This window comes from Topomyia yanbarensis, chromosome 2 (genome assembly GCF_030247195.1).
Source record: "Topomyia yanbarensis strain Yona2022 chromosome 2, ASM3024719v1, whole genome shotgun sequence".
In the NCBI taxonomy this organism is placed as follows: Eukaryota; Metazoa; Arthropoda; class Insecta; order Diptera; family Culicidae; genus Topomyia; species Topomyia yanbarensis.
In genome coordinates, this window is record NC_080671.1 from 345,470,350 (window position 1) to 345,497,836 (window position 27,487).

The 27,487-nt window shown below is 37.7% G+C and overlaps 1 protein-coding gene across 4 annotated transcripts in view; it reads left to right on the forward strand.

Annotated features, from left to right (window-relative positions):
* The window catches only part of LOC131684151 (ATP-binding cassette sub-family C member 4-like), a 38,818-nt gene extending 11,968 nt beyond the window's left edge, over positions 1 to 26,850 (forward strand). The window contains exons 1-11 of one of the 4 annotated variants that reach the window (XM_058966741.1): positions 11,688 to 11,764; positions 11,829 to 11,961; positions 15,529 to 15,711; positions 15,781 to 16,163; positions 16,225 to 16,670; positions 16,721 to 17,178; positions 17,238 to 17,442; positions 17,505 to 18,016; positions 25,079 to 25,419; positions 25,491 to 26,436; positions 26,501 to 26,850. In XM_058966741.1, the coding sequence (XP_058822724.1) occupies positions 15,830 to 16,163; positions 16,225 to 16,670; positions 16,721 to 17,178; positions 17,238 to 17,442; positions 17,505 to 18,016; positions 25,079 to 25,419; positions 25,491 to 26,436; positions 26,501 to 26,744 (3,486 nt within the window). In that variant the 5' untranslated portion in view covers positions 11,688 to 11,764; positions 11,829 to 11,961; positions 15,529 to 15,711; positions 15,781 to 15,829 and the 3' untranslated portion in view covers positions 26,745 to 26,850. Of the gene's footprint in view, positions 1 to 11,687; positions 11,765 to 11,822; positions 11,962 to 15,528; positions 15,712 to 15,780; positions 16,164 to 16,224; positions 16,671 to 16,720; positions 17,179 to 17,237; positions 17,443 to 17,504; positions 18,017 to 25,078; positions 25,420 to 25,490; positions 26,437 to 26,500 lie in introns of those variants that run through there. The other 3 variants (XM_058966742.1, XM_058966740.1, XM_058966743.1) reach the window with 3 other exon arrangements.
* Positions 26,851 to 27,487: the final 637 nt, after the last annotated feature.

The following is a 27,487-nucleotide window of genomic DNA, read 5'->3' on the forward strand; positions in this document are numbered from 1 at the left end:
CCGCCCAGATTGGCCTCGTAAGGGAAGAGCATTTATTCTATACCAACAGCTAGCTTTCCTACCTTGACTACCCAACCCTGTTCCCTGAGTTGTTGGTTTTTGAACATTTTTTCCTGCTCAGAATGTTTTTGAACATTTTTTCATATATATACAAAAAAAAATTCATATCCCCCCCCGAAAAATTTTCTTACTACGCCACTGTATCGGAGATTCGGGCCTTGCCATGTGGTTTCATCTATTTCCTGATAGGAAGGGAAAGAAAAAAGATGAAGGGAAAATGAGAAATGGAAAATAACAATACAATAACAATACAAAAGATTCTTTACCACAATGCACTATGGGACACCGATCATTTTTTTGGTCGAAAGTCCAGAACTTATAAACCGTTAGTACTACACATCCAGTGTCTTCGGAACAAATCCTCCCCAATGAGTGCACGTTATTTTGGGGAAAACAAAACTAGGGTGGCCCTCTCGACCTTCGACATAAATATATTATCTCCTGAATGAAAAACAATAGGGAGAAATAAAACTTTGAAAGAGACGCATAGAAATCATTTTCGAGTAATTTTATTGATAATGTCGTATTTCTATTTGTTCGGTTTTTATTCTACAGCGATTTCCCTTGTTTCGTTTAGGGTGCCTTAAATAATCAGTTTTTGTAAAATAACAAAATGTACAAATGCACATATTTCTTCTTTAGAGACCAATTCATTAATTTGTATAAACAGAGATATTGACGATTTTATGCTAAAAATTCAAAATTTCGTAAGGGTAATAACTCCGAAGGTTATGACCATCTGATAGTACTTTAAAACTACTCGAAAATAATAGGCACATGGTTTGCATGTGATATTCATCTAAATTCGTACATAAAATATAGGGGAACCCGGAGCTATTAAGACAGTGGGGGTAATTCGGACCCCGTCGATTTCTCAGAAAATAGCAAGATTTTCTAACTATCATACATATTCGTGGAACCGCTATCCTAAAACATTAATTTTGAGAGCAGAAGTTGATTCTTTGTTCTTTGTAGAAAGGAGATACAACGTGTTTCGTTGTTTTGTGATTCTCAAAACAAAAATCATTATAATGGAAAAACCGTGATTAAAGCAACAAATAAACGTGAAAAAATAAAAGATAAGTGTTTTGGAAAGCTGGAGTGGAGCTGGAGTTTTATGGAATGATTTTTGTTTGGGTGAAAACAGATATATTTTCGAGACGTTCATCACTTTAATGCGATATGAGCGTTCGGGGCTATTCGGACCCCCTATTCCGTCAACCACCGTTCACCGGCTTGCGGCTGCGCACACCATTGCACACGCCACAGCAAAGAAAATACATGGGCCGCCAATCGACAGCTGTGACATACCAGATTAAGTTTTTGTAAAGCAATTTATTTATTTTTTTGCTTCTTAAGGAGTGTCTCTTGTAACTAATTCATAGGTAAACATAATTCCATTGTAAAAAAATTAAAGGAAAATGACTGTCTGAATTGCCCCGTAGGATGGTCCGAACTACCCCTACATTGTAAAAGGCTGGAAAGAAGTAGAGGTTTGCAAATCGTCGCCTAGCGCTGCCATTGAGTGGTGCAAATGAACCTTTTATCGCACCAAAATATAGCTGAGGTTTCAAACTAACAATTAGGACTTTTGACCGGTAACTTTTTACACATCTATCCACCTGAAAGGGTGATTTGCTTAAGTAGGTCCGAATAGCCTCGGGTTCCCCTATATTAAAATCTTATATACACATTTATCCGGAACTCCGATGCAAATCACATTTAATAGTACCAAGGGTGGCAAAAAATCAATACTGAGGCTCGTTTTCCGATTTCGATCAGCTCCAAGAGCAGATATAATCGACTGATTCCTTCAACCCTAAAGTGAGGCTCACTTACTGATGGACTTCCCGCCCATCACTGAACGATAGAAAATAACGATCATAGAGGGATAGAATTAATACATCGCACACGCATCGCTTGTCGTGCCATCAGTAGATGAGTTGTAAATGTATGGCTCAGTGATAGATAGATGAGCGATGTTATAAGATACTATTTTTGAGCATCTGATGTAGATATGATTCTCATAATGATGGAATTTTATTATAGAATGAGATGTATGTACAATGGATGACGAAAAGAGAAGGGAAATAGATGTTTACCGCCATTTTCAAATTCAAGATGGCGACTTCCAGTTACGCAAAATCGCCAACAATCCTATTAATATGAATATTTTTGGAATGGGGTTGATGAGTACACGACGGAAATCGATGTTTGGTGTCGTTTTGAAATTCAAGATGGCGACTTCCGGTTACGCAAAATCCTCTATAATCCCATCAATATGGGTATTTTTGGAATGCGGTTGATGAGTACACGACGGAAATCGATGTTTGGTGTCGTTTTGAAATTCAAGATGGCGACTTCCGGTTACGTAAAATCCTCTATAATCCCATCAATATGGGTATTTTTGGAATGGGGTTGATGAGTACACGACGGAAATCGATGTTTGGTGTCGTTTTGAAATTCAAGATGGCGACTTCCGGTTACGCTAAATCCTCTATAATCCCATCAATATGGGTATTTTTGGAATGCGGTTGATGAGTACACGACGGAAATCGAAGTTTGGTGTCGTTTTGAAATTAAAGATGGCAACTTCCGGTTACGTAAAATCCTCTATAATCCCATCAATATGGGTATTTTTGGAATGGGGTTGATGAGTACACGACGGAAATCGATGTTTGGTGTCGTTTTTAAATTCAAGATGGCGACTTCCGGTTACGCAAAATCCTCTATAATCCCATCAATATGGGTATTTTTGGAATGCGGTTGATGAGTACACGACGGAAATCGATGTTTGGTGTCGTTTTGAAATTCAAGATGGCGACTTCCGGTTACGTAAAATCCTCTATAATCCCATCAATATGGGTATTTTTGGAATGGGGTTGATGAGTACACGACGGAAATCGATGTTTGGTGTCGTTTTGAAATTCAAGATGGCGACTTCCGGTTACGCTAAATCCTCTATAATCCCATCAATATGGGTATTTTTGGAATGCGGTTGATGAGTACACGACGGAAATCGAAGTTTGGTGTCGTTTTGAAATTGAAGATGGCGACTTCCGGTTACGTAAAATCCTCTATAATCCCATCAATATGGGTATTTTTGGAATGGGGTTGATGAGTACACGACGGAAATCGATGTTTGGTGTCGTTTTGAAATTCAAGATGGCGACTTCCGGTTACGTAAAATCGTCAACAACCCCTTCAATATGGGTATTTTCGGAATGCGGTTGAGGAGTACACGACGGAAATCGATGTTTGGTGTCGTTTTGAAATTGAAGATGGCGACTTCCGATTACGCAAAATCCTCTATAATCCCATCAATATGGGTATTTTTGGAATGGGGCTGGTGAGTACACGACGGAAATCGATGTTTGGTGTCGTTTAGAAATTCAAGATGGCGACTTCCGGTTAAGAAAAATGGTCTACAACTCTAAAACAATTTCTTTTGCATAAAAAACTTAAGAATAAAGTAATAAGAAATAATTATGAGACAAGGAACTAAAAGGAAATAAATAAAGAATATGATTTAAGCAAAACCGTAATCTTGAATTTCAAAATGGCGCCAGACCGATTTCTGTCGTACACTCATTGACTCCATTCCAAAAATGTTGAGCATTAAGAGTCACTATAGCGAATACTTGTTTTATCAGCCGCTGTGTTTATTTTAGACCGACGAAATGGGGACACAGTTAAACTTCGATATACATCTCGGTTTAAAAATTGTACGTTATATCGAAGCATGAAAAATTCTCACAGAATTGTTATCTATGGTACTTTATTTTGTAGAATTTTGATAACGAGTAACTAATTTTGAAAATCTTACCCACCTAGCAGTGTGAAACAGCTTTTCTCTTAAGAATATTATAGTGGTTCCATGAAAAAGATGTCACAATTACTTTTCTTACTTACAATATTTTTTTTTATTTTGATTATAGATATTTTAACCTTAAGGTCATTCGCTTCTTCGGGTTTGAAAATTCTCATATTAGAAATTTCTAACCCTATGTGCGGAGTCGAGAATCGAACCCAGGTGCGCTGCTTACAAGACAATCGATTTACCAACTACGCTACGCCCACCCCCAGTTATAAGTTAATCTTTATTGAAAATTTTCTTATTTTGACTCATTTCCTAATAATTAAATCATTAGTCATTATTATTATGTCTGGGTTTGTAAAGTGTTTCTTAATATTCCCACCGCTTGCACCTCATCAAGTAAAAGCAATACATGAACTTATATCATTAGAATGGACTATAAAGATCCACTTGTATCCACGATTCAAGAAATTTTGAAAATATATTTCAGTCCGCTAACCGGTTTCTTAAATACCCCAAACCGGTCGTAAAACGTACACAGTAACTAAAATTATGATCTCTCACGCTTATTAATTTGATGTGGCACATAATAGGATTCGAAAACACTTTTCGATTCTAGTAACCAGATTCAGGAGTTTCAAAAACCAGCAGTAAAATTTTGATAAAAATCGCTGGATTCCTAGGGTACGTCATTTCATGCGTCACATCATGGCAAAATCAATGCAAAACAGACAAAACAATCATGAGTCCAGCGAACTGAATTCAGGAATATCCGAAATCGGAGTTAAATGTGTCCGCATTACTTTCAATATGATTCGTAGATCATGTGGTTGAAGTAATTTGATGACCCAAATGTTGAGAATGATAAAAAGATTCTGTAGTCCGAAAAACCGAATTCGGGAGATTCAGGAAGCGATTGTATCTGATATTATTCATTTGAGTTTTCAGTTAGAACTTACTGATCTTGTATTATTTATTGAGATACGTGGTTGGTTTTAATAAATTACGATCATACGCAAATGAAATTGGAAAAAATCGCTCTTTTAGCTTTCACTGAAGTAACCAATTGCGAACATGCTCATTAGAAGCCAAATTAATACGTTTTAAGATTGTGTGTAACATATTGAATTCTTAAAATATAGAATACATGCGTAATTGATGAGAAATTGGGACCTGAAAAATAAATTATAAAATAAGTACGTTATATCGAGTGACGCTATATCGAGGGTAACATACCCCGATATCGAAAATTACCTGTATTGGACAAATTGGGACACATTTTTTCTATCCTTTTCATTAACCATATAACCTATTCTGATTATTTGGTATACATTTCTCTAAAGAGGGTATTCCAGTGCAAAATTTAAAAAAATGATATTTTTATTTTTGCATATTTTGCATCTTTAAAACAAGAAAAGAAAGATTCAGAAAAAGGTTTACTTGAATTTAATCTAGTTAGGCTCTTAGAGCTCATAATTTTTTCTATACAGTGTTGGGTAAAACATGTGCAAACATGTACTTTAATGTCATAACTATAATTATAATTAATATTATAACTATTTGTAGTTTTTAAGGAATTGTATGTGTTATTAGCGTCATGATGGCAGAATAACATTTGTTTAAAACTTTTTGTTGTGAAACATAATCTTTTCCGTATGTTTTTGTACTATTTCACAAAAAAACCCAAACGGAAAGGAAAAGTTACACTTGTTTTGTCCAAAGAAAAAATGCACTTCGCATAATTTTTTTCACTGTGCCGTCGTTAACGAATTTTTTGCCCATATAACGATATGGAATCAAATTAGAACTCTGAAGCACCAATTGTGCAGCTTTACTTTGCTTCGGTTCGGTTCAAGAACGATTAAGTTAACTGACGCGATCTAATAAAGTTCGGCATTTGTTACACATGTTTTACCCAACACTGTATAAGGCTGACAATCGGGTCAGAACGCTGATAAAACCGGGGGTAGACAAAATTTGGGGCTGATAAAATCGGGCCTTCACTGCATCTTGAATTTCAAAATAAATCCGAATCTTAGGTTGCAAAACCGGAAGTCGCCATTTTGAATTTCAAAACGACACAAAACATCGATTTCCGTCGTGTTCTCATCAACCGCATTCCAAAAATACCCATGTTGATGGGGTTGTTGACGATTTCACGTAACCGGATGTCGCCATCTTGAATTTCAAAACGACACCAAACATCGATTTCCGTCGTGTACTCATCAACCGCATTCCAAAAATACCAATATTGATGAAGTTATAGAGAATTTTGCGTAACCGGAAGTCGCCATCTTGAATTTCAAAACGACACCAAACATCGATTTCCGTCGTGTACTCATCAACCGCATTCCAAAAATACCCATATTGATGGAATTATAGAGGATTTAGCGTAACCGGAAGTCGCCATCTTGAATTTCAAAACGACACCAAACTTCGATTTCCGTCGTGTACTCATCAACCCCATTCCAAAAATATTCATATTAATAGGATTGTTGGCGATTTTGCGTAACTGGAAGTCGCCATCTTGAATTTGAAAATGGCGGTAAACATCTATTTCCCTTCTCTTTTCGTCATCCATTGTACATACATCTCATTCTCATAAAATTCCATCATTATGAGAATCAGATCTACATCAGATGCTCAAAAATAGTATCTTATAACATCGCTCATCTTTCTATCACTGAGCCATACATTTACAACTCATCTACTGATGGCACGACAAGCGATGCGTGAGCGATGTATTAATTCTATCCCTCTACTATCGTTATTTTCTATCGCTCAGTGATGGGCGTGAAGTCCATCAGTAAGTGAGCCTCATTTTTAGCGATGAGGAAAAAAACTGATTATTGCCACCCTTGAATAGTACTCTCTGGAGATGTCGTGTGTCTCGTTTAAACCAAAGATCATGCAAATCGCTTCCGCAATTTTTCATGAAAATGATGAGTACTTTTTGTCACATAAATGCACAGAGATTCTTAACTTGTTTCGTAGGGTCAAATTGTACATAAAACATGTGGTTTTCGGACTACGATTTATAAAATGAATGTTTGGGAGTATTTGAGTATTTGGTCACCCCAAATCTAATGAAGAAAAGTGCTATAAAATAAAAGCCGTTAACGATAGTTTTGGAATTGTCAACAAAGTTACATAAAAATTATCACCTTTTAATTTTCAGGACTGTGTACTCGAGAAAGGTCAAACATCAAAATTACAGCAAATAGGAAACATATTTTGATATCAGGCATCAAATTGAAATCTTATTTTGATATCGGTTTAAACTTTTTCAGATATGACATCATATTTTGATTTCAGTGTAATCAGTAGTGTAAAAGATTGTTAGATAGATTGTCATAGTAAATTTGATATGAGATTTTGGAGGTCAGATGCTTTTTAGTTGGACAATGGTCCAACTAGCGGAGGTCCAACTAAAAAGCGGTCCCGTTAAAGAGTGTCCAACCAGCGAATCGCGACTGTACATCACAACATCAAAATTAGTCCATGTCACAGCACTACACATTTCATCATCAGCACTTGTTGTGCAGCAACTAGAAGATACACGTTGGCATAAAATTGCCTATAGCAAACCCCCAAATGGGAATAAGGGACATGATCATCATTTGAATAGCACGATTAGCGAAGAAACAAACGTCCACTGTATCAGAGATTCACTTAACACAGTAATGGTAAAACCCGACACTCCGTACGCGACTGGCATATTTTAGTCTTGCCAGCCATTCAGTCCTCAGCACGGAGAAATACCTCGCCTCTTACGACATGGGAGCAGGAATCCAGTGCCAAGTCTTGGATAAGATAATTAAACCTGCCGGATACCTCTAGAATGGTTTTGTCCGGAGAAAGATAATAGACTGTTATCAACCTTCTAGTAGACCACTCTCACTGTGCATGTTTCACATTTTGGTAAAATAGTCAATAACGACACCGGGCAGGACCAATGCTACTATACCGGGGAAGAAAAGGAATGTTAGTTCGACACTCACTCTTGATAGAGACCGAGACTACCTCTACACTACCTCTACCTTTACGAGTGTCACAAGAGTGTACAATCATAGCAATATCCACGAAAGCCGTACGCGATCAATTTCCGATAAAATTTATTGAACAACCTGAAACCTGTACAACCGGCCATCGGTAGTGTTTCTTCTTATTCATACTTCAATGATCTTTTCCAGATTTTTAGCGCGCTTGCTTAGTTTTCGTTAAGCTTGCGCTTATTTTTTAAGTTTAGCTAAAAACCTTGATATTGAGTTTAATTTGAGTGGAGTCGCAACCGTGGGCTGAAATTGTCACAGTAAATCACGGGAAAATGTCTCAATTTAAATTTCTTTTTTAGAAATATTTTTTGCAAAAGAAAAACCAGCTAAAGGAAAAGAGAAAAATCGTCTCAAATAGGTGAACCGAACCTACAAAACAAATCTATGAAATAATTTTGAGCGGCCCAAAACAACCATACCGAAAAATTTGCTTTGCATAACAAATCCCCGTATCGTCTGTCCCCCTTCCCCGTTAGCATACGACCTCATATCTCAGGCAATATTTACTAATGCCGCCTCCGCTCGAAACAAAACTAAGCCATGTTGTTAAACTGTCGAAATAAATAAACTAACCAGGGTTGTTTCCCCAACCTAACCCAGCTCCGAGCTCAAGTAAAAACGAAACACGGAGTTCTGTATCTGATCAGAGGTGAAAGGCGACATAGTTTGGTTTCATGTTGCACAATAATACAGCTTTGCCAACCTCAAAATATTAAAATTGGCCCAGTTGTTTGCGTTTCGACTTCGTCTCTTCAGAACCACGGCACTTGACCAATGCACCGGGTTGACGCTAAGTCCAAAATTGGAAACACTATTTGTGAACACACTAAACGACTTCTACCTTGCGATGTCCCGTAGGTATTTATTTGTTATATGTTATATGTGAGCCTTTCATCAAAAATTCCCAAGGCAGTTGATTTCACTGGGATTGCATTTCCTAGCAGAAGAACAGGCCTATGGGCGTGTTTCATTACCCACTTCGGCTAGAAAGTGCAACATCAGTATTGAACTCACTGCCCTGAGATTTTTCATTTAAAAATGGCAATAGATTACTCAGTTCTTTTATGCTCGCAAATGTTGAATTTGCATCTAAAAAACTGAATGAATGCACAGTATCGAACGAATGAATGACGAGGCAAACAACCGAAAGACCGTCAGCGCGCCGGGCACGAATTGAATTTCGTCCCTCTTTCAAACTCACCAAGGAATGTTAATATTTCTGAGCTCTGGCTGTAACACTTCGTCCTCTGATAACATTCTGTAATTTTTTCATGCGAAAATAACAACTAGCGACTCGGTGACCATTACCTTCAATATTCAAATTTGGAACCGACCAATGCATCGGTGTTCAATATCACTCACTTTTAATACAATTTAAACAATAGCATGCTATATTTCTTCCTAAGGAAGAATAATTGGGTAAACACCAATATTTCTCCCCCACACAACATTTTTGGGAGGAACCACTTTTTGTGTTTGAAGGGGCCAAATACTTCCTACAGAAAATCCACCCGATTTTCCCACCGACTAAATTGGTTTGCGTCGGTACAATCGGCTGACTATGCCACCAATTAATCGGTCGATTATTGCACCCACTCTTATGGGGGTTTAACAATGGCGTCTACCGACGCGACAACCGATTACATGAGATCGACGAAATCGTTTGAAATCGGTCTATTTCAACTAATTAAATCGGTCGATTAGTTAGTAGATTTTTTACGTATATTAAATCTGGCGATTAATATGGTGACGAGAATTGTTCACCGACGAAACCCAACTTAGTCGGTTAATGATTCGGTCGGCCTCGAAGCACCCGATTTCATCGATCGACTGGAAAATTTGTCAACTATCAAATTTTCTATGGGGCTAACTTAATAAAATCATGGAATTCGTTTCGATTTTGTCTCATCAGCATCCGACACTAACTTAGAACTGGAATAATTTAGTGCCGGATTAACGCTAGATTCAAAACGGAAACACAATTTGTATTTAGAAGCAAACGATTGGTCAAACGTGAGTTCCCGTTAGAGCAGAAGTTTTGTTGTGCCGATGAAACACAGCGAAATCGAAACATGGTTTGGATTAACAGGCTAATGCGAAATGCACTATGCTACATTTCTCCCTAAGAATTGGATTGAATTTGGATCTAGCGTCAATCCGATGCTAAATTATTCCGACTCTAAGTTAGTGTCGAGTTCTGACGAGACGAAACGCAACTCATTTCATATAACCTTGAGAAATATTTTTTTAAATGAAAAACGATTTAGATCCTTTTCTCATATGTGTATTACTAGCTGCAATATTGTGGCGGCAGTTTTGGGCTTAGAGAAATACGTTTTTATCCAATGGGTGCCAACAATCCTTACTCTCCATGGTACAAACGGCTCCAGCATCCCATGATGTACAGACCAAGTCTAAAATCGCCGATCGCTGATTCTTATGATTTAACTCGATAGTTTGACGAAGATTATTGCTGACCACAAAAGATTTTTTTCCTTACAACATTTCCTAAACTCCAATATTGAGTTTGATTCTGTTATATATGTTGAAATGTATAACAATAAAGTGATAGGCAATCCTAGTCTTCATAGATGACAAAGGCACAATTGCACAACAAGGTGGAACGAAAAACTATTTAATCAACTAAAACCAATCAAAACTAGCAGAGATACGATGATTACGCCAAAGATCCCTGATACAATTGTGGCCCTGTCTTATCTAACAACGGTTCTGATTCACACGCAAACAAAGATTAAATTGCGCTTTTAAGCAAATATTAATCATGTTTCAGATATATGATGGATAAATTACTCACCACCTGTTTTTTTTCTTAGAAAATTGCGATACCTTTGAAAAAATAAATTTTGCAATTCTAAATTTTACATCATTCAATTCAACATGCTTAAACTGTATTGCATTATCCCAGTCAACAATGTTTCCATCCTAATAAGTAAGCTCTCATTACTGTTGCAATACGAGTTTTTACACAAACGACTATCATATGATTGCGGTAGGTCTATCATAAATTATTACTCAACGTTTATGGTTTACATTTAAGTTGAAAATGTGTTGGAAGATTATTCTATTCAGCAGCCCACTTACTGCCACTGGTGGCATTCAATGGAGTTTTATCGGAAATACAGTAGTGTGCCAACGAAATTTTCGACGATGTTCCATAGGAGAGCCTGGTGGGTGGAGTAAGTTTACGGTCTATCTTCTTCTCTCCGTATGGATTTGCTATATGGTGCTGGCTTTCGTGGTATAGGTACTTCAAATAATGTGAAATACATTCTATTGTTTGTTTATGTCGCAAAACATGTTAACTCCTTACAGGGAAAAAATGAATGGTTTGTACATGAAGGTTCCAGGTAACCTGGATTCCGGAGGGATGTTCCAGTACTGGGGTACGCTTTGTAAATTTCAAAAAAATACTAGCAATATAGTTATTAAACCTTTTTTGAAGTCTGTTTCTTATCGTTACGAGACCATAGAACAATTTGACCTCGGAACTGTCACCATCCACGGGAAACCTGCTCCACAATAACCGCTCCGGGGTCAAATCAGGAAATGGTGTTCATAACCATGAAGTGCAATCTACTGAGGCAATTTGAAAAAAAGCGCTCATATTGCCAATATTCCTTTGAAATTCACAGTATCCCGGTACTGGAACATATCTCCGGAAATCTGAATTACCGGAAACCAGATGAATTTATCCGGTTAATTTCCAAAGCCTGGAAAAGGACGGGTTCCTAAATCCAAAACATCAAACAGAGTCGGATAAAAAATGCGGGTACCTGGGTACTCTGCCATCCCATTACGGGGTAACTCCGGGGTAACTAGCATCCAAAAGGTGGTAATCCACAATTCACACGTCCTTTCTTTATCTTTCGTTTTAGATTTATGGTGTCTTTGGCAAAGTTGTTGCATGGCATCTAGCACTTTATTTGATCATTATTATTTCGGAATTCAGTCGCCAGGGGCGGCGCTGTTATCAACTGTTTAATGAAACGAGACAAAGTTGTATGTCAGGTAATTATAAGTATATCTTCCGAAGATACTAACCTTGTAGGTCCTTTAAGTTTTGAAATATGGCGCATTTTGGAAACATAATCTCTAAGTAATATTCATGGAAACATACGTACACTGCCCATATAAGCATAAGAGTGGATTTTTGTCGAAAATGAGTTATCTGTTGGATTTTACTCTGTATCACCACTGAATCACAATGCACAAATAATATTAATAGGTTTGTTTAAAAAATATCGAAAAATACCAAAACATGGTTGTCCCATCCATAAGGCACAATGAAAATGTAAATCTTCAACTTCGTTTATCTCGGCTTGCTGTTTTTGCTTACTGGGACTCTTATGCCTTTATGGGCAGTACACAGTTTGCATCTTCAGAAGGGATATTTAAAATGATAGAACCTACAACTTTCTCGAAGACACCACATTTCTATCTAGCTTTATAACAAAAATCCCCTTTTGGACGCCAGCTAGTACAGGGGTTACTTCCATGGTCAAATTTGACTGCTAATAGCGAAAAATCTAAAAATTATTTTCAAATTTCTGAAATGACAGTCCACGTGAATTACTTAGAACTAGAGCCGAAGCGTGCGGTGGCCCTCGCCAAGGGTGCCAGAAATCTGGATCTGTTTCATAAAATTCATGAGAATAAGTTTAAAAACAAGTGCGACATTTCAAAGTATGCACTAGACTATTTCACGCAGAATCCGGACACTTTATTTATTCTATGGCAGAGTTCTAGTGGTCGGATTTGAATTTTTTCGATAGCGAATTATTTGGGAGAAATAGATGAAAGAAGAGAAAAGAAAATTGATCCTGCACACCACTGTCGATTGTAGCAGAGAGGTGACGAGGGTAAATAAGCTGATAATCCAAAATTTACACCAAGGTCTTTAATGTAGTCGTATAATTGCATACGGTTTCCAGTACTATTGTAGTTATATTCGATGACATTTTCAGTGCAACAAAAGTTGATGATAATGCAATTAACAATACACAAAACCATCATATTCTGCACACACCAGGCGTTGAGAGTATCGGGAATGGTTTGTAATGCGAAGAAGTCAGACTGATTAAGAATGACGAAATATATTTTAAGAGTGTCCTACCAGGACTTATAACATCGGCAACGTCGTTAATGAACATCGAAAATAGCATTGGTGCGAGTGTACTGCCTTGAGGAACTCCAGTGTTATTTTTGGAAATTAATTAAATTGAATTGAGCAGTGCCAATGCAAAAAGAAACTTGACAATGAATGAGATACGATCGAAGTCAGTAACAGAACCTAGTCGTGCAACCATCTGGATCTTTGTGAGCCCTGAAGAAATAATGTGTACATTTCTCTAGACACTCCTGCTCATACAACTTCACCTCCATCGTGTTGATGGTTCTGAAAAACTCGGTTTTGAGTCCACAGCTACTAATACGTGTATTTTTCAAATACGTGTATTTTTCAAACAATTCGCTGTCGAAATATTCCCTACCCGACCACTAAAGGCGCTGCTACAGGATAAATATAGTGTCTAAATTCTAATGGCGAAACTCTAAGACAAGGCGTGACAATCGGCTTTTTATTTTTCCTTCGATATTCTTCTTTTCGCACATGTTTACCCTGCCGAAATCTTCCGAACAGTGTTGCCATTTTTATTAATGAAAATAGAGTCTTGTTAATTTATTTTATGCCGGCAATATTTTGTATCTTGTATCCACTATATTGATGAAGGGCACCGTTTTGGTTTTAGGTCATGGGTGTTTAGTAAGGTTCGATGAAGCCATTTTCTGAAAAGTTATAGTTCGAAATATGACAGCACACAATGGCTCAAAACAGCGTTTTGAGCTACTTAATTCATTCTAAAATTTCCATATTAGCGGTTTTAAATTTTCTGCAATGTTTTGTGTGTAAAAAGCGCCGTCATTTGGCAATATTACTGTTTAAAATAATTGATCGTAGTAGTCTATAGAACATTTATCTTTTGAACCAGAAGAGATAGCGCTTTGCTGTCTTAGACAAAGTTGTAGAGGGGACTATTTTTATAAATTTTGCATTTTTTTCATTCCATTCAAAATTTCCATTTAGTTTATGATTTTTGAGAAAAGATGGGTGAAAGATAAATATGCTTTAAAACCCGTTTTGAATTTTCGTTTGCGATGAACATACGAACCTTAATTATCAATACTGCATTTCAACTTCAAAGAGCCGGATAGAAATCGAATAGCATGATACTAAAAATGTCTGAACACTTCAACACTAAAGCGTGTTTTACCATATGAAAAAAACCTCAATATATTTTGCTTTGCGGTTTTCGAGAACAGAATTTTTGTAAATTAGTAAGGAAACATGATAAAAACTCGAATACCTCCTTAAATTATACAGGGCCAAAAATATACCAAGGGGGCGCTAAACTGAAATCCCGCCAAGGCGCCAGAATCCCACGCTACGGGTCTGCTTAGAACTCTTAAAAATGAAAAAAATGTCTATTTCGAAAAAAGTGGGTTAGCTCCTATGGAACGCCAGCTATTCATCTGTGAGGCAATAATTTGCTGCAATGAAGCTTTTATTACTACTCATCAGAAGACTGTCGAAAGTTGGCAAACAATGTGGACCAATGGAGACCTAGCAAGGTGGCTACATTCGATAGTCCCGAAGTTATCGACGAAATCTTTATTCAAGGTAATGGATGTGGGTCGTGATTTCATTCGTGTGATGTTTCGACTCATGTCAAATCAATGCACGCTGGATGCACATCTCCAATATAGTAGTGGATAGTAGTATCTGCACTTATGGTGACGGCTAGCACGATATCGAACATATTGTCTGGGCATGCACCAAGTACCATTCCGCCAGGTCTCAGCTAATAGATTCACTTCGGGCCCGAGCAAGATCACCCGACGTTCCGATTCGGGATGTAATGGCAACCCGCGATCTCTCCCATTTGTTCTTCATCTACCTGTTCCTTATAGCAATCAATACCAGATTTAGCCCCTGTATTTCTCTTTTTCAAGTTTTTATAAATCCCCATGACCGCCTTCATGGGGTCGACTCACATTAGAGTACACTTGCGTGATTGGCTTCATCCTCACTACAGGATCTACATTGACCGAATTGAAGCCCGACGATCTGATCCGTGTTGGAGAATTTCAAGTGGATCTGAGGATGACCACCAGACGTCCTACTGCGTGCCGTCTTTGCAGTCCGAGGCTATCGTTGATCTTTCATTTCTCATAAGGTTGCAAGAGTGATGTTCTCATTTTCTCTGTCATCGTTGTCCACCCTCTCCCCTTGCCTGTTACACTACGGAAACCCCGATGTTCGAATCAAATACTTTCCCATGCAAATAGTCCTTCGACACATCTAAGTGAATCTGTTCCCCCATAAATATTAAATTCCATAAAATTAAATTCTTATCATCAAATTAGCACCATCTAGTCAAAGTACCGTGTATATCAAATACAGACCACAAGAAAACCAATACGTAATATCGGGTACAATAGGTCCAGATTACCTAAAAATATTAGCAAGCCCATCGATCTTAAATATGAAATCAATTTTTCTTAACTTTTTTGTTTTAGAAACTGGCAGCAGCAACTTCAAATATCACACAAAAATCCAAAAGTCAAACCATCGCTTGTAAAAGCAATATTCCGCACATTTCAACGCGATTGGATTCTACTGTCCGTTGTTACAGTCTTTGGCGAAATTATACTAAGAATCGCTCAGCCGATTTTGTTGGGAAGGCTTCTGTTATACTTCAGGTAATATACCGTAAGACATAAACCAATGAAAAATAATTAACGAACTAATTGCCGAACAATCATGAACAGGCGACAATCCGACATCAGCTACGAGCAGGCGCTTTATTACGCGACGGGAATGGTCGCGACGAAAGCCGCCAGTATCGTGCTGGACAATCAGTATGCGATCATCACCTGCTTAACTGGCGTTCGAACCCGAATAGCCGTCTGCAGTCTTCTGTATCGGAAATCACTACGACTTTCTCGTAACGCGCTAGGAGATACATCTGCCGGAAAAGTTGTCAACCTAATGTCCAACGACGTCAACCGGTTCGATATTGTCGCTTACCTGGTGTGCTACATGTGGTCCGCCCCTCTGCTGACAATCGTTGTCGTAATTCTGCTGTGGTACGAGGTTGGCTGGGCTGGCCCTTTGGGTATGGTAGTGATCTTCGCCACATCGCTGGTACAATGTAATTATACTATAACAGTAACGGATCAAATATTGCTTATTTAACACGTTCTTTCTCGCAGCATTCTTCAGCAAGCTAACATCCCGGTATCGTCTTCTAACAGCACTGAGAGCCGACGAACGAATTCGGCTGATGGATGAAATTCTATCAGGAATTCACGTGATCAAAATGTATGCTTGGGAGAAGCCATTCGCTAAACTGATATCCTTGGCCAGACGATCGGAGCTCAAAGTCGTACTAAGAAGCGGATTGATTCGCGGACTTTTCATGACCTTCCAACTGTTCACTACCAGAGCGGCGCTGTTTGCAACCATGATCGCGCTGCTTCTGATGCAGGAAGACGTCACTGCTGCCAAAGTGTTCGTCGTAGCTAGTTACCTGAACATAGTCGCGCACCAGATGTCCGGTATGTTTGTGCGAGGAGTAGCGGAGATAGCTGAAGGGTTAGTAGCAACTCGGAGACTACAGCGATTTTTGGAGTATGGTGAAATTCAGCAGCAGATTAAGGTAACTAATGAAGTTGGAATATTGTTAGTCTATTGACAGATTGATTTCAGGAAGAAAAGCAAGATACAAAATTGCTTCCTGATGTGGCGATTTCTATGCGTTCCGTAACCGCTCGTTGGGATGCTGCTTGGGAAGGCAATGAAGATCGTCCTCCTACGCTAAATAATTTGGACATAGATTTTCCTAGAGGCAAGCTGATTGGAATCGTAGGTCCTATTGGCTCCGGCAAATCTTCAATTTTGCAAGCAATTCTCAACGAACTTCCTCTTGAATCAGGAAAGATTATTTCAAATGAAACAATATCTTATGTTAGCCAGGAGCCTTGGCTGTTTGCGGGTAGTGTTAAACAAAACGTTCTTTTCGGTACCCCGATGGATAAGAAGCGCTACCGGTCGGTCCTACGAGTATGCGCCTTAGAGGACGATCTGGAGCAATTCCCGGACGGTGATGAAACCTTGGTCGGTGAGCGGGGAATTTCGCTTTCCGGTGGTCAGAAAGCTAGAGTTTGGTAAGGTGTTTTGTTTTTGTTTTCAGTCAATAATAATTACATACCTAATATTTGGGCAGCTTGGCACGAGCGGTTTACAAAATGTCCGATGTATACCTTCTGGATGATCCATTGAGTGCCGTAGATGCCCACGTGGCGAGACATCTGTTTGATTTATGTGTCGGCGCTAAAGGATTGCTAGGCAGACAAAAAGCAACCAGAATACTGGTGACACATCAAGTTCATTTTCTGGTAGAGTCGGATTGGATCATCGTTATGAATGAGGTAAGGGTTTGTTTTTTCGTGCGGTTTGAACAATTCTCTATTTCCCACGTATTCATTTCCAGGGCAAAGTGGAAGCTCAGGGGACCCCGTATGATTTGATGCAGCAAGGGATAGACCTGTTAAATTTTACAGAGCCTGTTGGCCAAGAAAACACGGATCATGATACAAATTTCAATCGGCAAGTGTCGCAAATGTCGGTTGCTTCATCACTATCAGATTGCAATGAAACCGCAGAGATTGTCGATACTGATCGGGATGTAAAAAATGCTGAGCAAACATTCGAAAAGTCCTCAGAAAATACACTTCACAGCTCCCTGTTCCTGGATTATGCAGCTGGAGCCGGAAGTTGGCTAGTCCTATGTGGATTGATACTACTGTTTCTGGCTACTCAGCTGATTGTTAGCTTTGCCGACTACTGGGCATCTTTCTGGGTATCTCAGGAAGAATTAAGAACGTTTATAACTGTTCAGAATGATACAAATACAGCAGAATCGAATGTTCCGCTAAGTACAGAAATTTGCGTCTATGTTCAGAGTGCGGCTGTCGCTGGTATATTTATTTTCGGGTTGGTTAGGTAAGTAATTGCTCAAATTTCTGTGTTGATTATCGTAACAGTTTCCTTAGGAGAACACGTGACACATCGATGCTAATTAAACGATCACAAGTCCAATTGTGACGTACAAAGTGAAACAAGAAGTATTGTGATATTTTTTAGGCCAGATTCATCAAGAAGGCGACCTGTCAATCCCCCATCTCCATTTAATACGCTGATTCGAGGTTACTAATTTTATGAATTGGGCTCAAACTCAAGCATGTCTGAAATGTCTTAACGTATTGTTTATTTTTGTGTTAGGTAACGACGCTGAATCCCCCTGGATAAAGATTCGCCATCTCTAACGTTTGTTTACCATTCATCTGTCGGTGCCATTCCATTGTCAATGGCCCTCGTTTTAAAAGGAAGCGATTTTCTTGGGATTGGGATTTTGGCAGGTCTCGCACTCGATTGGAATGACACTGAGAGATAAATGGTAAACAAACAATAGAGATGGCGAGTCTTTCTCCAGAGGGATTCAGCGTCTTTAACCCTAGAACGGCTTTGTGGGGTACATTTGTACCCCAGAGCTATTTGCAATCCATGTTATTCCGTTACGATTTATTTTGCCTGCAAGCAATCTTTATCATAAATCAATTTGATTATTAAACTTCCATTTAGGCAGGTGGAACCTATATGTTTCACTTGGCCAAATTAACAGTGCCCGCTTAAAGTTTGTCTGGGGTACAAATGTATCCCACGAAACCGTTTACGTTAGTGTTTTGTTATGTGTAGAGAATTCGGAACATTTATCTTTTTTGTCGTGACTAACGACTTACCTTTCAATATAGGGACCCCTTTTCAAAATTTCGGAAGAAAAATGATGTAAGGTTTTGAACGCTTATATCTTTTGTTGTGCTGAATGGATATAATCAATTTCTTCGACATTTTGTCGAAAATATTTGTACCAATGTTGTATTAAATTTTGGAATATGTAGGACATTCATTATTAACGGAAAAAAGTGTTTTTAAAAATCATTCGAAAGCGACTCGGAAAAGTGAAAATTTTCAGCCCATCCTGCACAGAGCCGTCAATATGGTGTACCAACCGAACAATAAAATGATGAAAAGTTTTAAATATAGATCATGTTTGTTCCTATGATTATTCGTATTGGGTTGCTTGACGAGAGTAGTTGGTGGGGGAAAGCCGGCATATTCGTTTTGGTTATGCCATTAGAAACCGGATGGAAAGGAAAGGCTCATGCACGGCACGAGAACGAGCGAGAAAGCGATAGTAGTGCATATTAGCGAAAGCGTTACGTATATTTTGAACCTTAATAACTTTCCTTCTACTAAACGGATTGCTCGTCTTGTTCTATAAATCGGAAGGAAAACGTTCGACGCTTGTGTGTAAGACGAAATGCATAACGGACATGCGTGCTAGGTCGTGAGAAGCTGCATCGGACGACCAATCAAATCGCCTACCACAGGAGAGAAGAAGAAAAACGTTGGTGGGGGTGGTTGCGGTGAGAAGGCCAAAAAGCCAAAGGTTGCTGCTAAGAAACGCAGTAACTGAAAAGGCGGTAACAACTGCCACTAAAAATGCCACCAAAACATCGAAGCCTGCAGCGAAAAAGCCGAAGACTCCAAAGCCAAAGAATGCCGCCAAACCTGCCAAGAAAGCTGCCCGAAGAAGATAAGTAAATTCACGCGTCTCTAATGTTGCCAACAGTCCTTTTCAGGACTAACAAAATTCTTGTAAAGAATTAGTGGTGCTTATTTTCCGTTAGCGCTGTTAATTGGGGATGGATTTATGTCATAGTTATATGCAAACCGTCCTTAAGATGAATATATAATGGAAAAAGAATTTTATTAGGAAGTTCCTTTTATTAATTTGAATAATTAAAAATAATTATCATATGAGAAAATATTTTTCAAATTAATCTACAACCCCGAAGGTTTTTGCAAATCCTTCCAAGAAAATCAGTGAATGTGGCAACTCTACCACTAAGCGAAAGCTACACCAAAACGAATGATGAAAATATTTTCATTTATCGCACAAAAGGATGGCCTTCCATCTGCACCGAAAAATTAATAAATAGGAACGCCTTGATGCAAAGCGTACTCATTCGGTGTGAGCTGCAAAATCGGAATGTTGATATGTACGCAGTAAAAACAAATCGTCGGCAAGGTTTGAATCGTTTCAAAAGATTCTCGTCTTGTATCACCATAGTTATCTACAAACCGTCCTTATTAGGACGAATGCATAATGGAACAGATGGGTTGGTAATGTATATGACATAACAGGGGTGTAGTGACCACACTTCGAAGTTATTTCAAATCTTGCAAAGCATGAATGAAATGACAAATTTTCAGGTTAACACGGCAATAACTTTGCAATTTATAGAACAATATTATATTTTTAGTTATCATATAATAATTGTCATCTCTTCCAAACAAATTAACCCTCTGCTGCCAACCCCATGGTTTTGCGTGCGGGGTTAAGGAGAATCATTGTAAAATGTCCAATGCACGATTTTATGTTATTACCTCCACTAAAACCACTTTAAAATAGAGCGCTCTAGTTAGAGTGCGGCTAAGACGCGTTTGACGTATCCAAACGAGCAGAAATCTGACGTATTTCTATTGTGAATACGTCAAATTTCATATTCGTTTGGATACGTCATGGCCACACTCTAACTAGAGTGCTCTACTTCAAAACATTCCCATCTGTCATACAAGTACATTGTCTCCTTGTTGAAATCATATGAAATTATTGACCTGTATTCAATGCGGAGAACTCGGTAATAAAATTGTTTTACTGAATAGATTAACGAACGGGATCCCCAGGAAAATTTCGCTGAGACCAGTGAATTGAACTTAATGCGTAAAATTTAGCCATTTGACGAATTTTGCGCCAAATCGTATTCGGAGTTGGCAGCACCCTCTCAGATTTTAATGAAACTTTCTGTACATGAAGACTTTGTCACAAAAAGCCACTTTGCATACTTTGTTTTTCCAAAAATGATCTAGACTGTCTTTTGAAAAGGGCCAAACTTTTTTTTACCAATTTTTTTTCAAATATCTGTAGTCTAAAAATGACAAATCCTACAAAAAAATGTTGTAGGAGTGATTTTCACAAAATTAGTCAAATTTTTGAATAAAAATATTGAAAAAAATCTCTATTCCTACACTGAAAAAAACTCGATTTTAAAAATTTAAAGTCGATTTACAAAAAAAAACATTTTTGATTTGGATGAAATTTTGTTCAAAGATAGATATTTATGTTCCCTACCTACCGTCAAAAATTCAAGTTGGGCACTTTCAAGGAAAAAAAGTTATTTGAAAAAAGCTTTTCCTTGTCCAAACTGAATTCTTTTTCTTCGGTGTATTTTTATAGAAAACTAAACCAATAAAAGTCATAATCATCTCAGAATCCAAAAAAACTCAGTTTGTGAGAATATATTGACTAATTTAGCAACCAAGCATATTTTTATTAAGGGGTTAATACTTTTTCATTTTTCATAAAATCGAATTTTTTTATTACTTTATCTAAAAGTACAACTCTTTGAGAATGTTTTCCCAGATTTTTATAGAGATCCGAAAAATAGATCGAAAGTTACAGCGTTTCCAAGCGCGCTTCGTCTGCCAAGAGCAATAGTAATTTGAAATTTTAAACTCGATTATCTCGAAATGTCGTCTTACTAAAAATGGTTTTTCCGTGATCACGATTGCCTAAAAACTACTCAATCATTTTTCTTAATTTTTTTCAATTGATCGTAATTAATTTTTCTCGTAGGGGAGTTCGGGGCTATTTGGCGGTTTGAGAAAGTTGGCGGAATTCCTTTTTCTCTGTTTCCATTAGACATATAGCGCTACCTCTTCTTGTGTTCCTCAAGTTATGTGAAACCCGTTATCAAATATGGTTTTGTTGCAAAACGATTTGTTTGGTGGAAGTTGTGGGTGATATTGTGCTTTCGAGCATACCAAGTAAATTTTCTAAATTTTAAATGCTTTGCGTTATTTAGGGTGATTTTCAAACTATTTCCCGAATGATTATATTTTTCGATAGCGCGTGAAGAGAGCTTTCAGTATCCGTATAGATATTACATCTATCCACAAACAATAGTTATTTTTTAAACAGTTTTTAAAAAAAGCGGTTGGGGTAAGTTGGCGGTGCTGCACACGGGGCCAGTTGGCGGTACTATTTACAGTGCAAATAAAGTCATCAAAAATTTTATTTCTGGAATTCATTCCAAAGGAAGAAAATCTTTTTCTTGTGTATCTCGCCAATGTAGGAGACACTTATTCCGGCCAATTGCATGAAGTATTTCGAAAATTTGCTTTTGAATAGGGAGTACGCTTAAAAGTCAAAATGCCGGGGTATTGAAACTGAAATATAATAGCAAATACAATACAATATACAGTTTTCTCGAAAAGACATTCAGTATGTTCCAAAAGGACCCTTGAAGTTATTGAATCTCCATTTGATTGCTTAGTTTTTGGCGTGTACTCAAACACCGCCAACTTACACCGAGGCCGGGGTAAGTTGGCGGGTTTTCCGCCTCACATATTTTTGTATCTAAAAACGAAGACAATGCATCAAACACTTTAAAAAAAATCAAAGATGTTACCAACAGTCTGCTCTTTCATGCCGCGTGTTCTATTTTGCAAGATCTACCTATATTAAAGCGGGAAAAATTGAAAACTGTTAACACCGTCAACTAGCCCCGGTTTCCCCTACTTTAACGATTCCTTTTTTATTCATAAATTTTTGCTTCATGGATAAGAATTTTTAATACAATTTTTAGAGCTTAAAACAGCGATTTTTTACTACAAACGTTCTCGAATGCAGGAAAAAATTATTATTTATTCAACTAATCGTTAAGGTACGAGGAGTACTCATTTACTAATTTGTTGGATTTTGGGATTTTAGATGATCTATTAGTCTTCAATCGTGATCACCGCAAACCTCTTAAATAAAAAAGGGTTTCGGGGAAAAAGCTATAACTCCGCCAACTATCAATTTACTTTTATAAACTTATGCTTGTTTATTTCACTGAAAAATGTACTACCAAAATATTATAAGTGTGATGTAATGAAATCATTGCTCTATTCCTTTACTTAAATTCAAACTTTCTTGATATTTCTTTCATTTGAATTTTACATAATTATTTATTTATTTTTATATATAACATTTTTCTTAAAACTATCTTCATGCATGCTATTTTGTATTCTTTCTATACAAGAAAAATATATTAGTTCATCTTCCGAATTAGAATATCTTTTCGTCTCTACTTTGCCACCAGGAATAGGCACAAAACTGTGGAATTTTTGTGTTTCAGATATTGTTTTGGCGATATTATACAGCTCTTCGAGTTCTTCTGACATTTTGTTGTACTGTTCAGTGAATATGTAGCAGAAAATAAATTTTGTGATGTTTTTATCAGTTTGTTCAACTGCCCAGTTATATAACTCTCGGGAAGTTGTTATGGTATTTCCATAGTCGCGAGCACGACTAGCTCTTTTTGCCATTCGCTTGAGAGTGCCACCAATAGCATCACAGGGTCCTTTTCCATGGGATGCTGCAACAAAATGCTCCGCTTAACTCATACTTTGACTGGAATCTACACAAGCTTTCGAAGTTTTGCTTATTTTTGTATTGTGCTGCTGCTCCATCAGACATAAAATAAATGTTAGAAAAGTTTGTCAATTATTTCATAAAATTTATCAGTTTTGAGAGGAACAAATGAACTGCAGTCTTCAAGTCTTCCAGTCTTCTAGTCTTCCAGTCTTCTAGTCTTCCAGTCTTCCAGTCTTCCAGTCTTTATTCAAGTTTGTTATGAATATATACCAAATTCGTTACTGATACTTTTTGCATGTATCAGACAACTAGCAGCTGCGAAAATGGATCCTGACATGATTATGACTTTCATTGGTTTAGTTTTCGATAAAAATACACTGAAAAAAAATTCAGTTTGGACAAGGAAAAGTTTTTTTCAAATAACTTTTTTTCCTTGAAAGTGCCCAACTTGAATTTTTGACGGTTGGTATGGAACATAATTACCTATCTTGGAACAAAATTTCATCCAAATCAAAAATGGTTTTTTTTTTTGTAAATCGATTTTTTTCCAGTCTAGGAGTCAATGAAGATTTTTTTTTAATATTTTTATTCGAAAATTTGACTAATTTTGTGAAAATTACTCCTGCAACATTTTTTGTAGGACTTGTCATTTTTAGACTAGAGCCACTTGAAAAAAATTGGTAAAAAAGTTTGACCTTTTTCAAAAGACAGGTTAGATCATTTTTAGGAAAAAAAAAATGCAAAGTGGCTTTTTGTGACAAAGTCTTCACGTACAGAAAGTTTCATTAAAATCTTAGAGGGTGCTGTCAACATTTGTTCGAGTTGGCGCGAAATTCTTCTATACCTGCTCCCTATATTTGTGTTTGATTTAGGAACTTCAGTTACAGTTTCCGCCATGTCATTACTAAATCGATTCTCTGTACGTGTATTAGTTCACAACTTTATAAACATTATTCATAAACCAGAGCATGATTTGTGATTTTATTCATATATTTAGGAACATATCTCTGAGTCCGACTATACGAAGTGATCCGATTCATGATTTACTACATCTTGGTCATGATCGTGGTTGTGACTTAGTTCACAAAACCAAAACAGTCTGTACATTTTCTCATGAGCTATTTCACGAAACATGAACTCTATCAATCTTCGTCAACTAATTCATGATTCCTAATATAATACGTTCACGATTCAATTTATTATTCCTATCGTATTAACAGGTATTAGTCACGACTCACCGTTCATGCTTATGGAGTATTCCTGAACTATTTCATGATTCCTGGTATATTAATCACATAGAACTCACGTGAAATAGTTCCCAAAATCATATAAAGTTGTTTACAAAAGAATGTTCTGGAAATTTATAGAAAATGTCATCCCATGATATTTGCAAAAAGTCTCATTTTTGGGAGGATTTATCAGTGGACACAATATCAAAAGAAAGAACTTGTTACGCATTCACAAAAATTCCATCACATTCCAAAATAAATGCCTTGTATAATTTCACCTTATTCTCACAGAGCTATTGGTTTTTATTGTTCCTGTGCACGCGCATCGCAATCCATCCACGATTGGTCCTTCAATGGTTTCATCTCTGCTACCAAGCGATTCTTCGACACTAACCCCGCCGGACGCATACTGAACCGCTTTTCGAAAGATCTCGGTTCTATGGACGAATTACTACCGAAAGCAATTCTAGATGCAACACAAGCCACACTCGCGATGGTCGGTGCCATGCTTGTTATTCTGGTGGTGCAGCCATTTTTCGCCATTCCGATACTGGTACTGCTTGGAGTTCTTCTGTACGCCAGGAAGATCTATATGGGGACATCTCAGAATACCAGACGACTGGAGGGGATTAGTAAGCCGCATGATTGCGAAAACGGTCCTATTTAATAATACATTAAAACTTATTTTTTAAATTGATTTCAGCCCGATCACCCGTCTTTACACATATTTCAACGACACTGAATGGTCTACCAACGATCCGCTCGTTCGGTGTGCAAAAGCTTCTAATCTCCGAGTTCGACCAGCACCAGAATGTGAACACCGGAGCCTACTTCATGTTTCACTGCGGCAGAATCGCCTTCGGAATGGTACTGGACCTTATATTCTTTACATTTCTGATCATAGTTACGTTCAGCTTCCTACTGATAGATACGAATGCTCTGGGCGATAAGGTAGGTCTAGTTGTGACACAGATCACCTCCCTTGCCGGGATGCTACAATTTGGGGTGCGCCAAACTGCGCAAATGTTCAACCATCTGATAGCAGTTGAACGACTACTGGAATACAAGAATTTACCTGCAGAAACGCAGCCAGCCGAAGACACCAATCAAATCAAGAAAAAAGAGTGGCCCTCAAATGGCCAAATAAAATTCCACAATGTTAGCTTCAGATATTTCGACGGGGCACCTCCTGTACTTCGTGGACTATGTTTTGAAATTAAACCAAAGGAAAAAGTAGGAATCGTTGGTCGAACAGGTGCCGGTAAATCCTCGATTGTTGGTGCACTTTTTAGAACGGCGATTGTCGATGGTGATATTACAATTGATGGTGTGGGCACCGATCAAATCACTCTGGAAACGCTACGATCCAACATATCCATCATTCCACAGGATCCAGTACTATTCAGCGGGACTCTACGCAAGAATCTCGACCCGTTCGATAAGTACTCTGACATTGAATTGTGGAAAGCTTTGGAGTTGGTAGAATTGAAAGACATTGCCAGCGGCCCGTTGGGTCTTCAAACTTTCGTCGCGTGTGCAGGGTCGAACTTCAGCGTCGGCCAACGCCAGCTTTTGTGCTTAGCCAGAGCAGTCCTGCGGAACAACAAAATTTTGGTTCTGGATGAAGCTACTGCCAATGTGGATCCCGAGTATGAATGAGCTGGTTTCCAAAATTGACACAGGTACAATTTTATTTTTTTTGGTTTCTTTCAGAACTGATCGTCTGATACAGCTCACCATCAGAGAGCGTTTCGTAGACTGCACAGTCCTAACGATTGCCCACCGTCTTAACACGATCATGGATTATGATCGCATTCTGGTAATGAGCGATGGAGAAGCAGTGGAGTTTGGAACTCCATACGAACTGTTACAACTGCCCCATGGAGTGTTCCGAGATATTGTCCTCGCGACTGGATCTGCGGAAGCGGAGAATCTTATCAATATGGCTAAGAGATAGTGGTTGTATTTTTACAGTACAAGTTAAAGTTACTTATTAGATCAATTAATGTGAACAATTATTATTGTGTACAAAGTTTGTACTTATGTCTAAAATAGGACAATAAACTATTAATTAGTTTTTTCTATTAGTATTCCATGGAATATTCATCTTACTGTAAATCTTAATGAACTATGTTCTTTCGAAAGACTTTCATTCGATTCATATTCCTCGTCGGCAAACAGAATTTCTGTGCGTACTATCGAGACATCACTCGGTACCAACCATTTGTTTAGTGTTCACACAAGACTTTTGTTTAGCATTCACACACACATGATTCGTCATATGTACGAAAAATTCGTATATTTTACGAAAGTTTTCTGTACGAAACCTATTTTTTAAATTTTATTACATTCTTACAAGAAATCACATATAAAACAGGCTTACAACTACTTACAAACTAATTTATACATTGGTTGTAAGTATTCCTAAAAATCTTTTCTGATTCTCTCTCCATTCAAACATTTATTTTAAAATGTGTTTAGAGCTGAACCAAAATGCTTTCTGGTTCTATGTATAAGGAGAACATAATCATCGACATTGGGCATCCTTGTCTAACTGATCTACCAATCTTAAACGAGTGGGTCAAAAACCCATTTACTAAAACCCTAGAAGTAGCATTTTTGTATATAGCTTTTAAGCACATAATCAATTGATTTGGTATTTGGAATTTTTCCAATATCCTCCATAGGCACTCGTGACTC